Source organism: Cataglyphis hispanica, chromosome 6, assembly GCF_021464435.1.
Source record: "Cataglyphis hispanica isolate Lineage 1 chromosome 6, ULB_Chis1_1.0, whole genome shotgun sequence".
NCBI classification, from domain to species: domain Eukaryota; kingdom Metazoa; phylum Arthropoda; class Insecta; order Hymenoptera; family Formicidae; genus Cataglyphis; species Cataglyphis hispanica.
In genome coordinates, this window is record NC_065959.1 from 5,111,655 (window position 1) to 5,127,524 (window position 15,870).

Below are 15,870 nucleotides of genomic sequence, written 5' to 3' on the forward strand. Positions count from 1 at the left end.
GAATCATATAATGTTTTACGTCAATGTCTGCTCTTGTTTTAATTTTTGAGAATTGACTTTCAGATAGTCAAAGATGGCCAGGAAGAAATGAAAATTGCGAAATTACTCGAGTACCCGAAACGTGAACAGCTGTATCTGGAATTAGAGGACAAATTTCGAAAAAAAACCAATTACACACTATTTATGAGTTTCAATTCGACGCTGAATTCCACTGAATTTAAAGGGTTCTACGTCAGCAGCTATGTTACTCCCGAGAAAGAACAAAGGTAATTGCAAAATTAATTATTTTTCTTTCTCAAATGCTGCGTAGACACATTATTCATATTTGGCAAAACTAAACTCTTGAATATTTTTTTCAATCTTCAGATATCTGGCCACAACTTATTTCGTACCAACATACGCGCGCATGGCCTTTCCATGTTTCGACGAGCCACAATTTAAGGCCAAATTTAAGATATCGATATACAGAGATAGATTCCATATTTCGTTATGCAACATGCCAGTGATCAATACTGAGGAAGCCGGATTTTACTTGGGCACAAATCTTGTAAATATGCCTTTTTGTATAAAGATGTATTTTAAGGCACAAGCCACGTAACCAGCAATTTAAATGTGTTATCTTTTTTTTTTACTGCTGATCATAAATATGACAATTCACGTATTGCAATTATAATATTGCCTGCGAGCGACTGCATTTGCATCAACCTGATCTAGAATAATACTATTTCTCAGTTACGCGACGACTTTCAAGAATCTGTGGAGATGTCAACGTACTTGGTGGCCTTTGTGGTATGCGACTTTGAAAGAGCTTTCGAATTAACCAAGAGAAATACGTCTGTGAGCGTGTATGCCGCAGCGCACATGCTTCCGCAAACGAAATATGCCATGATTACTGCCGCTCGTATTATGGATTACTTTGAATCCTTCTTCGGCATACCTTATCCTCTGCCAAAACAAGGTATACCGTCTTTATGGAAAATATAAAATTATTTAAAAATTATTTATATTACTTTTTTCGAATATGTCGCATTTAACGAGATTACATATTTTCCTGCACTTTATTTTCTTCTTGATTTATTATTATTATGAATATTATTATTTTTATTATTATTATTATTATCTCATTATTATTTTATATAATTAGATCTAATAGCAATTCCCGACTTTGTGCCTATTGCTATGGAAAATTGGGGCCTAATCATGTTCCGAGAATCGTTCTTGATGTTTGATCCACAAGAAACATCTACCGAAGTACAAGAACGTATGACCGTTCTTATGGCTCACGAATTAGCTCACCAATGGTTTGGCAATCTCGTCACGATGAAATGGTGGAATGATATCTGGTTGAACGAAGGAGCAGCGACCTTCCTTGAATATAAAGGCGTAAATCACATTTTGCCCGAGTGGGGCATGATGGATTTACTTATTTTATACAAAACTCAACGAGCACTCGAACTCGATGCTCTGGCCAACAGTCATCCAATAAGCGTACCCGTTGAAAATCCTATCGATATAGAAAGCATATTCGATGCAGTTAGCTATTATAAAGGCGCTTCAATCCTTTACATGCTGGAAGGAGTTTTATGTGAGAGCGTTTTCAAACGCGGATTAAATGATTATCTAAATTTACACGCATACGGAAATACAGAGACCAACGATCTGTGGGCAGTTTTCACAAAGCATACAAAGAATTCATCTGCCAGTACTGAGCTCGATATAAAAGTAAGTACATAAGTGAGAAATATTACGTCGTACACGATTTTATTGCACGTTTGATAAAATTGAAAAAAATATTGGCAGACAATAATGAATACTTGGACTCAGCAAATGGGCTTTCCACTTGTAAATATCATCCGTGATGGCGATATTATCACGGCAACTCAGAAAAGATTTCTCACTTCGCCACGAGATAACAAAACAAACATTTTGCAGCCCAAGTCACCTTTTGACTATAAATGGTATGTTCCGTTAAATTGCTACACAAATAAAGAGCCTCCGGATCATTTAGAAGCGTGGATGAATATGACCAATGGTAATACATACAAGATGATTATGTGAAAATTATGTATTGTACATCTATTCATTGTCAGTGTCATAATATTTATTCTTTAATATATATTTATTCAGTGTAAAATATATTATTTTTCTACACCTTCTTTTAACAAAAAAAAAATTAAGACATATATATTTTACTTAGCGTCTTTCGAAATACCGAGCGACGTCGATTACATCAAATGCAACATCAACCAAACCGGCTTTTATCGAATTAATTATCCGAAGGAGATGTGGGTGTCAATCATTAAGACTTTATTGAAAAATCATACCAAGTTCAGTCCGGCAGATAGGGCGAGTCTCATCGACGACGCGTTTGCGCTTTGCGATGCGGGCGAGCTGGATGCGTCAATTCCGCTAGAACTTTCACTTTATCTTGTCAATGAAACAGATTACGCACCGTGGGAGACAGCGCTTCGATATCTAAATTTTTGGAAGAAAAGATTAGGGGAGAGCGAAGCATACAAGAGATATATATTATTCTTCAAACGACTACTGGGTCCGATCACAAGATATATCGGTTGGAAAGATGAAGGATCTCATTTAAAAAAGTTAGTATAGCTTTTAAGCATATTTTGCTTACATATATATGTCTAATATAGCAAACAAAATATAATTTTACATTATTTTATTATTAATGAAGATTATTAAGAATCACAATAATGAAATCCGCGGTCGAACTACAAATGGATGATGTTGTGAAATCTGCAAAGATTCTTTTTAAAGACTGGATATCAAAAGGCAAATCCATCGCACCTAATATACGAAATATCGTTTATATCGCAGGTAAAAAATACGATGTTTGTAAGAAATATTTGTAACATTATGATTATGGAAACATGAAATGATGAAAATGTGTTTTTATAGGTGTTAAATTCGGAGAGGAGGCTGATTGGCGATATTGCTGGCAAGTTTATCTTCAAACAAAAATTCAAAGTGAAAAACTAATGATGTTGCAAGCTTTAGGTACTGCGATGGATCCTTGGTTACTTAAACTTTATCTTCGCCTTTCACTGAATCGAACACTAATTAAGGCACAAGATGTTAATACTATCCTAGCTTCTGTTGCTGGCAATCCACAAGGACATTATCTCGCTTGGCGTCATATTAAAGCTTACTGGTCGCAAATAGAAGATTTATACGTGAATGAATCGCTCTCGATAAGCGATCTCATACGTAGCATTGTTCCTGATTACTTTATCACGGAATACGATTATCGCGAAGTAAGAGAGTAGAAATCATTTTTCTAAAAATAAACATAGAAACAAACGTGCTTGAATTTTTTAAAATTATATTATTAAAAATATCTTATAATTATTTCTCAGGTCTCGGACTTCTTCAAACAACACAACGTTCGCAGCGGTAAGCGCGTACTTCAACAGAGCTTAGAAATGATAAAGTTTAACATCCACTGGGTGAAAATAAATGCGAAAAGTGTGAATGATTGGCTCGTTAAATACTTCACTGAATCGAATCTTGTGAGTTAACCTTTGCTCGTCGGAAATGGAATAAGAATGGTCCGCAACGAGCAATCAATCGTTATGCCACTATGGCTAATTTTTCTACTCGTTCTTATTGACGCGAGATACCCCTAAGATATACGTGATACAGCCTATGAAAAATGAGACTCTTGATATTTAGGAGATAAAAAGAATCTCAATCATTATCTTAGATATAAATTTGCAGATCAAAAGCCAACCATTTCCGTCAGTTTTGTTAGGGGATCATCTTCGTCAGGCAAAGCATAGAATTTAAAGGGCGACAATTCTTAGACAAGGACAAAGTATTTTCCTTGAAAAGATACTTTCGCTACTGTACAAAACTCATTATCATAATTTGCCTGTTCTGAGAAAGGATCCCTTAACAAGCATAAATAAAACCGAATTGTTTATATGTAATACATTATACACCGATTTATATATACGCACTTTCGAAAGTATTTATTTACCGTGCACGCAGCGCGTGCCGATCGGATCACTAATAATAAGTATAAAACGAGATAATGAGAACAGAAACATCGTTGTTCCTAGGGTAGTCGTTGACCTAACGTTCGGCAAATAAGAGCTAACGACATACATACGTTTACTGGACATCATAAACTTTAGTCTCCCAACTTTACTATATTTTATTATAACAAAGAGCAAACAAATGGAGTAATATTATCTCCATGTGATGTCTAAACTCCATTCCTATATAAACCATCCAATAAATTATTACTTTAACAGGGAGAGTTGAGCTTGCGACAAATTTGTCGAAGAAAACGCTAATTATACGGCTTTATTTACGGCCCATAGATAAGTAAAGTTGCGTGTAAAACTTGCAGTATTGCAAGCGCGTTTAGAAATAATAGAATTATCATGAGTGTACGAGCGATCGTTTCACATGTCTAAGTAGCATATCAATGTACGGCAAAGAGGCGTGATGCGCTAAATTGCTCGGGTCTGTGCCTGTGTCTCACAAGCACCGTCCAAAGAAAATTTAGACAAGACGATGTTAAAGGAAAATTCGGCCGCGAGTCATATGATTGTATGTCAAATTAAATGTAAAAAAAAAAAAAGAGATTGATGTACCCCGTGCGTGTCGCGTATTCATGTTTGTTAGAGATTGCTGGAGGCGCAGGATACGTCTCGTGTGGAGTTGATTGTTCTCCATGCGAAATAGCATAAAAAATAGAAAATTGGATATTTTATTATGAGAAAGTAAATAAATTTGTATAATCTAAACAACGCTTTATACATGTATGATGTGCACATATTACTATAAGAGACAGACGTGTTTGATGGACTACTTGTAAAGTAGTATGCTGATGCAAAACTTATCTAGGAACTTTTGATCGTTTTTGGCATTTAATATTAAAAAATATTTATTAGTTAACAATCGTATATCTTAATTTGAATCAAATCGTGTATGAATTGCAAAATGCGACTGGTGCCCGAAGCAATTAAATTTCCGTCATATTTCAATCCGCTCGATCGTACTATTAACTGCTTGGACAATAAACGCCGGAAAATAGTGAGATATATTAATGAGTATTTAACTATAGTTAATTGCTTTAATGATGTAAATTGATTTAACATTTTAAGGCTTAGAAATCTAGGTGTCTATTGTATAAAACTAAACGCATATACGAATACACAAAGACGCGAGGAGACTACAAAGTATAATAACAGAGTTATACAGAGAGAGCAAAGCCGAAACAAATTTCTGCTCCAATCGAATAATGTAAAATTACCCACGAATACTCTCATATATGATATCCATTTTATTTTTCTATTATTTCTCATTCCTGTTACAAAAATAAATTTTGAATTTTAAATTTGCATGTTCCCGTGAACATGTAGTTAAAAACTGAAGCATTTTTTGTTAGTTAACTGAAACACATTTTATTATTCATCGTCACGTTGGGAACATATAGGACACGTCGTATTTTTTTATCACGAGTCTTTACTGCCATTCGTGCTTGCCATTATTATATCCACTACAAAAAAAAAAATGACATTCTCTCAATATTCAATATTTATAATTAATATTTTTTCTTATTAGATCAAATCTACTAAACGGCATGTAATTTTCCGCATTTGCAAGATTTACGATTCCATGAGCTAACTGAGGGCACGCATACATATACGTATCAATACATATACACAACTTTCCAGCACATGGAACAAAAATCTGTAAATAACGACAACATGAATCATTTCATCGTCCCATTAAGTAGATTTTGATACACTCCAAACGGCGAATTAATGAATCGACGCACAATTAGATATCTTACGTGTAAATAGCGTATTTTTTCACCAACGAATATTCTCTCTTGTTAAAGAGTTAACAAATGATAGCATCAGGATTTTTAAGAAAGCGTCCGCTCGCCGATTTGCGCGAGATACAAACCGATTGGCCTATTTTAACATTCGAAAGTACTCGTGTAAGTGTATACGTAATTTATTCGTTACTTACATAATTACGGATCAAAATTACAACAATTTCTTAGTTCTAAATTATTTAGATAGAATAACAATATCGAACGATTCAAATATTATATAAATATGTATTTTGCAGTTTGTTAGTTTGCATTGTCTTCAATTATTTAATTACTTAAAATTCAAGAAATTATATTTCATTTCTTTCTTTCATTTACATTTTAGCCCTATTATTAATTTATATTTAAATATGTGTTCATGTTTTTTGCATTTTTTCTTGTGGGTAAATGAATATTCATGTAAATTTCTACTATTTTTATCTAAATAGAGTTAATTTTTTTAATATTTTTATTCTTTACATCTTGTTTGTTAGCACGCATCTCCTCATTATTTGTTATAGATTTTGGATTGATTTTGACATAATAGCAATTTAAATTTTAATTTCTACGATTCCACCCATGTATTGACTAATATTTTATGAAAGATTGATGTTGAAGATTTTTGATTGAATTTGACTCAATATCAACTCTTTTAAATTTTGATTCTAAAGATAACTTGACTATAAGCATTGACCAATACTTTATAAAAATAGACACTCGTGTAGGTGAATGACATGTTATGAACAACGGAGAAAATGACATTATTTAGTATCATTTCGTTCAAATTTTTTTTCTTCGGGAGATGTATAACAAATTTCTATTTAGTTTTTATATAAACATTTAGCCTCTTGTAAACTTATATTTTATTCAGTTTTTTCATCAGTTTTATTTAAATTTTCGGCTTTCTACAATGTTTACACATGGCTGAAAATTAATAAGCAAACATTCCGTTAAATGTGTTTATTATTAAATATATTATTTATACATTTGATTAATCTGTCATGATTCATTAGTCTTACGTGAGTGAGTGATTTATCAAAACGCCCATAGACATACACATAATGTCGATATTTTATTTCGCATTAAAAAAAAATTCCATTAAATCAGATCCATTGTATGTGAGATAAAACAAAGAAAAAGTGTTATATCGAAAGACTGTATGTATAATCAAGAGTACACTTATGTATTTTACGAAATTATGACACGATCTTAAGAAAACGAGGCTGTCTTATTCTCGTATTTATGAATGAATTAACATAACAGTATATATTGTATACCGTTCTCAACTGTACATTGTTGTCATAGATATTTTGTTGTATAAAAAAAACATATATATATGTACAAGCATATAAATGAATATATTATATGTTTAACGTACAGCAAATGTATGCGATATGTATTTTAGAGCCCAATTTATGAAGAAAAATCAAAGCATGATAGATCTTTGAGAACAGACTGGCATAGATAACGAACGTAAAAACATATCTTTTTATTTAAAGATAGATAACATAAATATCATAATATTATATTAAATAATTAAATGTTCAAATGCACCAGGATCCAGTTTATTGACAAGTACCAAATTATTCATGCTTGATAAGCACAGTAAAAATTTATATTAAATTTATTATATATTTGCGTTTATATTATAATAATATAAAAAAAATGAATCGCATTCAATAATCGATTGTTAAAAATAGAGTCTCGTTTGACAGATTTAGAAACATATATCTATAAAGAATAATTGTTACTCAATTATTGCGTTCACTAAACAGAGTCAATACCATGTGTTTATTGGAGAACGGAAATGAAATTGACGATTGTCGCGTCGTCACTAACAAATTTATGCACGTGTCATTGGAATACGTGTAGCATCTACTGTGCAAAGATCAAAGATAATTTTTTAATTTTCAACAATCTCTCTGTGCGCGATATATACGATAAAAGAAAACAACGGCGTTTTTTTAAGAAGAATTAGATGTCTACATTAAAGAACAAATAATAAAAACAAAGATTCATCAATGTTGACAATGTTGCGTAGTATATTGTATCATATTGTATCGTATCCTATAACACAATCGCGGTGCGAAATTTATTTACATCATATCAACATTTAATATATATTTTCTGTAATCTTTTTGTAATTGTGTTATACAAACACAAATATTAATCAGAATTAATCGTATCAGTCCATATTCAGATTGCGTTTTATCGATATGAAACATTTAATATAATAGAATGTTACAAAATGATAAAACTATGTCGAAGCGACATCACGTAAGATTTTCTTAAAGTCGATAGTCAAGATTGAGATTCATCTCAGAAAGGTACAGGAGAGAGTATTGTGATGGTGAACGGCGTGATGAAAGTATCAATCGTGACGTGCACGACATATATGTACTGTAACGATACGTATTTCCTCGCATGTGAGTAGTGAGACAGAGCTGATCTCGTGACGGAGAAGCAAATTCATGATAACACGTGTGCAAAACAAGACAATAACAAATATCGATGTCGTTTCATAAGAGAAGGAGGCATGTTGCTATCGGAGAAGCTACCGCGGTTACGATCGTCGCCGAGCAACGAAATGTCATCAATGAAGGCCGCATGTCAGGTAAGAGCGAAACGCGCGTGCGTGTGCAAAATCTTGCTCAGGCGTTAAAACTCCTTTGTGGACAAACGTGGCAACCACGCCATGCGTACACGTGAACGAACGCGTGACACGGGTTAAAGTTCGTTATCGTAAATACGGTCGCGGATGTTGTAACTTCGACAAATCAAAAGGCGATAGAATACGTTGTTGAGTCGTCATTAAATATCGAATAAATTAAATTAAACTTCTCTCTCTCTCTCTCTCTCTCTCTCTCTCTCTAATAGCTTTGAGAATATATACTTTAACAATATATGATTCCAACATTTCCAACTTAATAAATTATTGCGAGAAATCGATGAAACGTTATATCATAATAAGATATGCAGATTCTATTTGCACACATCGTTTTATTGTATTATTTCATTTGAATCAAGCAAATATTGCGTAGAACTTTGTTAAATATGACAATTATCTTTGAAAGAATGACATGTACATATTATTTAAAGACAGCCGCGGGAAGAGAAAGTAAATTGTTCTGCGAAAGATGAAAATTACATCGTAGAGAATATGTTACGCACATTTACTTAGAGCTGACTAATATTATCAGTGAGACAACTTTCAATCCTTGATATTAAAATTGGATACATCATGTTCAAAATTAGATGGCGTATTCAGTACTAAATAAGATGTAAATATATGTGAGCCGACTATAAGAAAATAAAACAAGTTACAGCTGACTTTTTTAATTATATATATATATATATATAAAGGATGATGAAACTCGCGTTGTATTGCGATAGATATATACTTGCGTGTAATTACAAAGAGATTGAGCTTTGCACCAGCTTTGCTTTATGACTTGTAATCAGGCCAACGGATGACCTCTCGCTGTGATTTCAAAGTGTAGGAACATATATAAACAGTGCACGTGTAACTTAATTGTTGAAGCTAGTCGTGTGTTCAACATCGCAATACATTGTCTATAGCAAATAAATATATTTTAATTTAGTCTACAAGTAAAATTGCACGTGCATGATAAACGAGTGACAAAATTTGCTTGAAGGATCGTATTACTTAACAAGTTTTTTTCCTTCGATTTTTAAAGAAACGCGGCATCTTCTCTTATATTTTAAAAATTAGGTTTTAAATTATAGACTTTCTGTTAAAATGAAAAATTCATTAAAAATTGATGGTAGAATAAAGTACACATTATAATTTTCTGTAATTTTCAATAATTAATCATTAAGAAATATCCCGATTTTTAAATTTCTGATATAAAAAAGTCTCTCTCTTTCTTTGAAATATATATTCTAACAAACTATATACACAATGCACATTTCTCACACAGTTGCTAGACAGTTGCTACAAGTACAAACTATATAATAATATATAATGTTTTTTGTTAACAAAACATATTAATATATAATAAAAATCATGTTATATAAACGTAGGCATAAATGTCGCGACGCAATATTAATCATTATTCGCTACCGGGACTCATTATCAACGCGATGATTTTGCATTTTTATGCGATCTACGTCTACTTATATTGCAATGGATCAAAAACAAATAATAGATACTTAAAATTTTACTAGTCGAGAAGAGAGTATTTATAAAATTGTATTTATTTTCGCAATTCTTTGCATTGCGAGTTTGATGTCAACAAACGTACATTGATGTATTTGATTTTCGAAATCTCTTTTTTATTTTTTTGCACTTTAAGACTAAGTTATTGCAAAAGCTATCGTTATCGAAGTCGCGGGAAAATGATAACGAAATAAATCACTTACTTCTGTTCCGCTAAATGATTGAAGAGATCGCAAAACAATAATTATTATCGGACGCGAGCGATTCGCGCGAATTCGGAAACGCACGGGGAAATTCACGCCATTGACACGGCCCTGACAAGTGCGCGACGTCGCATCGGAGCGCGATTGCTGAGTCACATATCGCGAACGATCTCTCCCAGCAAGGTGTACAACATTCATTCGGTCGGTTTCTCCGCGTATAACGTGTATACGATCGCGTCGCGCGTTCGCGAAAAAGTGTCTCGTAACGTCAAAAATGTTTCTTCGTCCCCGCGCGAAATCATCAGTTGTGACATAAAGAACGAATCTCGTGGTGCATAATTCGCGGGCTACTCGCCTGCTCGCGCATCCGTTTCGCGATTATTCGATTATTTTTTTGCGTGTGTGCCGATGTTTATACGCATGTACATGCACACATATATAACGGAGTGTCATTATAGGAACCTGTCAAATTCTTTGTTCCCCCCGCTCATGTCAAATTGCAGCTGATCCGCGTGTGTGATGTGTCACACTTGTCTTTGACGCATCTCGCGCCGCATGCATCGGCAGAACGACTCGATAGTGTCCGAGTGTACATCGTCGACGATCAGGAGGTGCTGAGCCACTTGTCAAAGGAATATTCATGAGGCATGTGTGTGCGACGCGCGCGACTGCACCGCAGTTTGTGATGTGACTTGTGCGTTTTGAGGTTATTTTGGTCTCGTGTAACTGACCTAAGATACTTGCTTCGGAAAAGCGCGGACCTTTTATTTTCACTCTGGCGCTACGAGCGACAAGTCGACTTTCCAACGGCTCTTTCCTCCGGATTTCCAAAAATTGAAAACAACAGATGAGCGCACGGTAGTGACTAGTGCGTTCTAACCTTAAAAACAGAAACACAAGAATCATTGAAATGTATTTCATCGCGTGAACGGTGCACCGTCGTCGTTCTACGAGAAGATTCTTTGTTTTCGTGGGAATAGCTTCGCATTACTTGCGTATAGTGTCAATGAATATCTTATGAAATCACGTTATTTATTCATGATGTCAAATCTATTATTTGTACTTAACAAGGACAACAAACCACTGTGACAATACTTCAAGATATATAGAACTTTGTTTTTGTCTGTGCTAATTTAATCGGAGCAAGTTAGCAAAATGTTGTGCATGAAGAAACTGTATCGGGAGGAGCTGCTCCAATTGGCATTGCTGCTCTCCTTGCTACGCGTAGATCCAGAGTCTTATTTGGGTCTAGACATTCAAACCATCAATGTAGGATCTTTAGATCTCAATAATGGATCAGGATGGCACACGGATCACACAATTATCCATCGTCCAATGTTTGTACATCCAAAGAATCCAGATTCCATGCTTCTAAATTATCAGAGAGATCTATTCGAAGAGCTCAATTCATTAGGAAGATATAATAGAATGAATTCTGGTCTCAATGCTATACATGCTTATTTATTAAATATCGATGAATCTAATAGAGATGCAGCATTGGCAGGTCCCAGCATATCTGTTTCAACAAATACAGCAAGAAACATGACATCTCCTGACCCACCAACCTCTACGCAAAGTCCTGCAGAACCAATTGGTGCAACAGAACTTACTCAAGAGGTACATCTTTTAATTGATTATAATCATAGAGATTTATAATATATGAAGATACGACAAGGATTAGTATATATCAATATATATTGTAGGAATTGTCTCTCTCTCTCTCTCTCTCTCTCTCTCTTACTTTATGTTATTAATACTATTATTTGATATTCTAATTATTATATATAAATAAACTATTTTTCTTACATTGCAAGGTAATGCTAATCCTTGTTTATTTTGTTTTGTTCTTATTTTATATAAATACAATGAAAGACGTGGGGCCACATTTTAACATTTATTTATAATAAAACAAAGTACTTAAATTCTATATATTTAGACATTTCTAAAAAAAAAAATATTCTAGATATTTTTAGTATGAGTAAAACATTTCTTTGTTTAATTTATTTTTTATTTTAAAATATATGTTTTTATAATTATTAATATTTTTTTTATGATGGAGAGTATATAATATTGAGTTATCAATTTCACACAATAGCATTAATATTTTATATTATAGTTACATATAATATTTTATATTATTTATTATATTTTTCAAACAATAACATAAATAAACGGTCTCATGACGTAAAATCTGATCGCGTCAAACTGCACCAATCAGATTTAAAAATAATATTTGGCAGTGTATCTGGAATATTATTTTTCTTTGCTAGAAGTCATCGTGTTAAAAAAGTCAAAAATAGCCATATGTCGTCGCGGTCACGTTGAAAGAGATACCTGTTGAAAAGAGAACGCAATCGCTCTTTACAACAATATAATCATGTCATGTAGATGACTTCGCGAATTTTGTAAGCGATTTTGGTCTTTGCTTTCTTACTTATTTTTTTTTTACTTTCTCTATATTTCTCGTCAAAGCATTAAATTGACTATAATTTCGATAATTTCATTAATATTAACTTAAATTGCCGTACGAAATCTTATGCGCTATTTATTTAATAGTGATTATATTATACCTAGTTTGATAGGATGTTCTTGTTATAATATTTTATATACACTTATTATAGGAAGCTACATAAAAAGAGAGAGAAAGAGAGAGAGAGAGAAATTAAATAAATTTAGAAAATTATGTTTGAATTACATATATAAAATTAAAATAAAAATTATAATAGATTAGGTTATTTATTAATGTATTATTAATGTATATATATATATATATATATATATATATATATATATATATATATATATATATATATTGTCTTCAATTTCGCAAAATGCACATATAACAGTATACTTCCATATTTTATGCAATGCGAAAGAACGCACATTACAAGCTATTTATAATGTCTTAAAGGAAAAAAAAGTTTATTAACTGATACCATAAAATCCATAAATAGAAGCGCGAGGAGAAAAATACATAATTGATGACTCACAAACTCGCTTTTCTTTGTTATCTCGAAAGCGTGACTGCATTCGGGCCTTTTTCCGAAATTTCTTTATATTTTTGTTTATATTTTTGCCAAGTTTACATACACCAAGATCAATTCTGTCCTTCGCAGGACAATGTCCTTGTTACCTATATTAGCTAATCTGGGTTAACTAATTGCAAATCTGTATTCCCGCTGCGTGATGGCCTTTTTAGCACATTTAAGATTTTTTGAATGCATTGATCGCGCAATAACACATTAAGACGAACAACTGAACACTTCATATGATAAAAAGCACGTTATCGTAATTTATATCATCTGCAATAAATGATAATTGATTAACTTTTCACGACGAATGATGCAATTTACACAACAATGCATATCATCATGTTTTAATAAAATTATTTACTATTTTTGGCTATTCCTGGATTTTTTTCACACAAAATTCATATTTACCTAGAGCATTCATTTTTTAAATTTTGAATTAGATTGTGAAACTTGAAATACTCAGACATTTTAAATAATATTTATAACATTCTTTTTTGATATATCTTCGTGTTGAGTCTATAATTTAAATCTATAATCTACTTATCTTTTTCAAAATAATTCATGAAACTATTATATACAAGGCTATTATATAAAATAACGATTAAAATTTTCTCGAAAAAAAACATATTAAGTAATAAATGATATTTCTTAGGTTGAATGAGTATATGTAAAAAAAAACAAGTATATATTTAATGCGTGTCAATCTATCAATTAAAATTACATTTAGAATCATACATCCAAGAAAGGTTTGATGTTTCTTGTAACCTTAGCAAGTACAAGCATTAGATATGCAATTGATTCGTCCAGAATGGAATAGTATCAACTAAATTTGGTTACTGATAGAATTCTGCAATCTTTAGTAAGCTGAGACCAAGTTAAACTATGATATCATGCATACGTATATAAGCATTCTTTTCTGCATTATCGTACTACTTATAGTAAAAGCCTCTATATGAAATTTGATGCTTGCATTTGAATTATTTATTTGAGTTATTAAGGATGACTGTCGATTTACGACAATATGAAATGTAAAATTTTCTACATATTTTAACGCATCAGATGTAGAAATATTTAATGGTATTGTAATTATTGAGAAACTGAATTTAAATTTAATAACGTATTGATAATAGATTGTTAACAAACATCTTTGCGTCTACTTATCTCTTTAAAGCTGATTATATATGTATATTATACAGACACGCAAATATGATGCTCATTAAACAAGACAGTATTCTGAGTGTTTTACGGAGCAATTTTGATATATCTCTCTAATTTTTGGATTTTTATTTTTGTAATATTAAATTCAATTTATATAAATCTGAAAAGATATTAAAATATTAATAAATTTTTTCTTTTTAATTTTGAGAAGTTGTAAATTGCTCAATATGTTTAAAAATATATTGTTTTCAAATGACAATAATTATCATAGCGTATAATGCACGATATATTTGAAATACACATACATGATATATTTGTGTGTGTGCGTGTGTGTAATAAATCAGAATAAAGGCGTTATATCTTAATAATAGTGATTCTTATATCAAACTGTCTCAGTTTTAGGTGGAGTATCATTTCGCGAAACGTGCTTATACATCAAATGCGATTGTGCATCGTGATAAGTAAGCATTCTTGTGTCGAAAATATTTCTGAAACGATATAATATAATACATTGTGCTGAAAAGAGTCACGATTAATATGATGCAAAGGAAAGACATCAGGAAATATGTATCTTTAACATATACTTTGCATATCAATATCTCACGTTCTTTATTCTTGTCATTTATTAATTTGCATAATAATATATGTACATTATCTTTTAGAAAATTTTTTAGATTTTTTATATTTACGACAAGCTTCTAATTGAAACAAAATATGAAAACTTAAAAAAATATGTACATGTAAATTAGAATCGGTCAAAAGAATTATAACGATAATTTTATGTAATTATTTTCGAATAGTGTTAACTAAATGCGACGAAAAATATACGTCAATGTATTTCCCGTACATTACCGAGAATCGTCTTGTTCCAAATTAAACATCTGGCCTTGTTCCAGCACGCGGATGACATCAAATGAATTTATTGCATTTCGAAAAGCGCTTGACAGAATTTATCTCAATTTATTTCGCGAGGGGATTATTAGTCATTTTTTTCGATCGTGATTATAAATTAACCGCTGCTTTATTCAAGCGCAACATTTCGACAAAATATTGCCAAAAGTTTTTCATGTGATATTTGTACGATGGCCTCGATTATAAAAATAATTGTCTGCAAACGCGTAGGTATATGTATGTTAAAAACAACTTTGTGAAAAAAAAGAACACATAAAAATCAGATGCATCCCCGATTTCGCGAGAGTTGAAACCTGTGCAAATCTCTTTCAGAGCAATGTATCCAGAATTAGAAATCGGTCGAGGATTTTTGGGGCGATTATTAACGTATTCATGGAAAGAGTTTCGCCTTTCTGTTTCCAATTTAAAATGTTAAAAACGCATTGAATGATTGATGCAATGCAAAATCTCAAGGTTTACATTTTATAATTTCGCAAAGCTTTTCATTGCACGCAACTTCTTTTAGCCGATATTCTAAAGCCATATTTTTGTTAA

At 32.0% G+C, this 15,870-nt stretch overlaps 2 protein-coding genes across 10 annotated transcripts in view; both read left to right on the forward strand.

The window, feature by feature from the left end:
- LOC126850238 (endoplasmic reticulum aminopeptidase 1-like) overlaps nt 1–7,411 on the forward strand; it is a 286,545-nt gene extending 279,134 nt beyond the window's left edge. For all 7 annotated transcript variants that reach the window (XM_050593010.1, XM_050593011.1, XM_050593006.1 and 4 more), the window contains 9 exons: nt 64–266; nt 367–547; nt 733–958; nt 1,145–1,722; nt 1,801–2,032; nt 2,198–2,603; nt 2,696–2,838; nt 2,920–3,275; nt 3,378–7,411. In XM_050593010.1, the coding sequence (XP_050448967.1) occupies nt 64–266; nt 367–547; nt 733–958; nt 1,145–1,722; nt 1,801–2,032; nt 2,198–2,603; nt 2,696–2,838; nt 2,920–3,275; nt 3,378–3,539 (2,487 nt within the window). In that variant the 3' untranslated portion in view covers nt 3,540–7,411. The remainder of the gene's footprint in view (nt 1–63; nt 267–366; nt 548–732; nt 959–1,144; nt 1,723–1,800; nt 2,033–2,197; nt 2,604–2,695; nt 2,839–2,919; nt 3,276–3,377) is intronic.
- A 782-nt stretch (nt 7,412–8,193) lies between these two features.
- Nucleotides 8,194–15,870, forward strand: part of LOC126850239 (segmentation protein cap'n'collar) — a 95,836-nt gene continuing 88,159 nt past the window's right edge. For 2 of the 3 annotated variants that reach the window (XM_050593012.1, XM_050593013.1), the window contains exon 1: nt 10,376–11,851. In XM_050593012.1, coding sequence (XP_050448969.1) covers nt 11,390–11,851 — 462 coding nt within the window. In that variant the 5' untranslated portion in view covers nt 10,376–11,389. Of the gene's footprint in view, nt 8,466–10,375; nt 11,852–15,870 lie in introns of those variants that run through there. The other variant, XM_050593015.1, reaches the window with a different exon arrangement.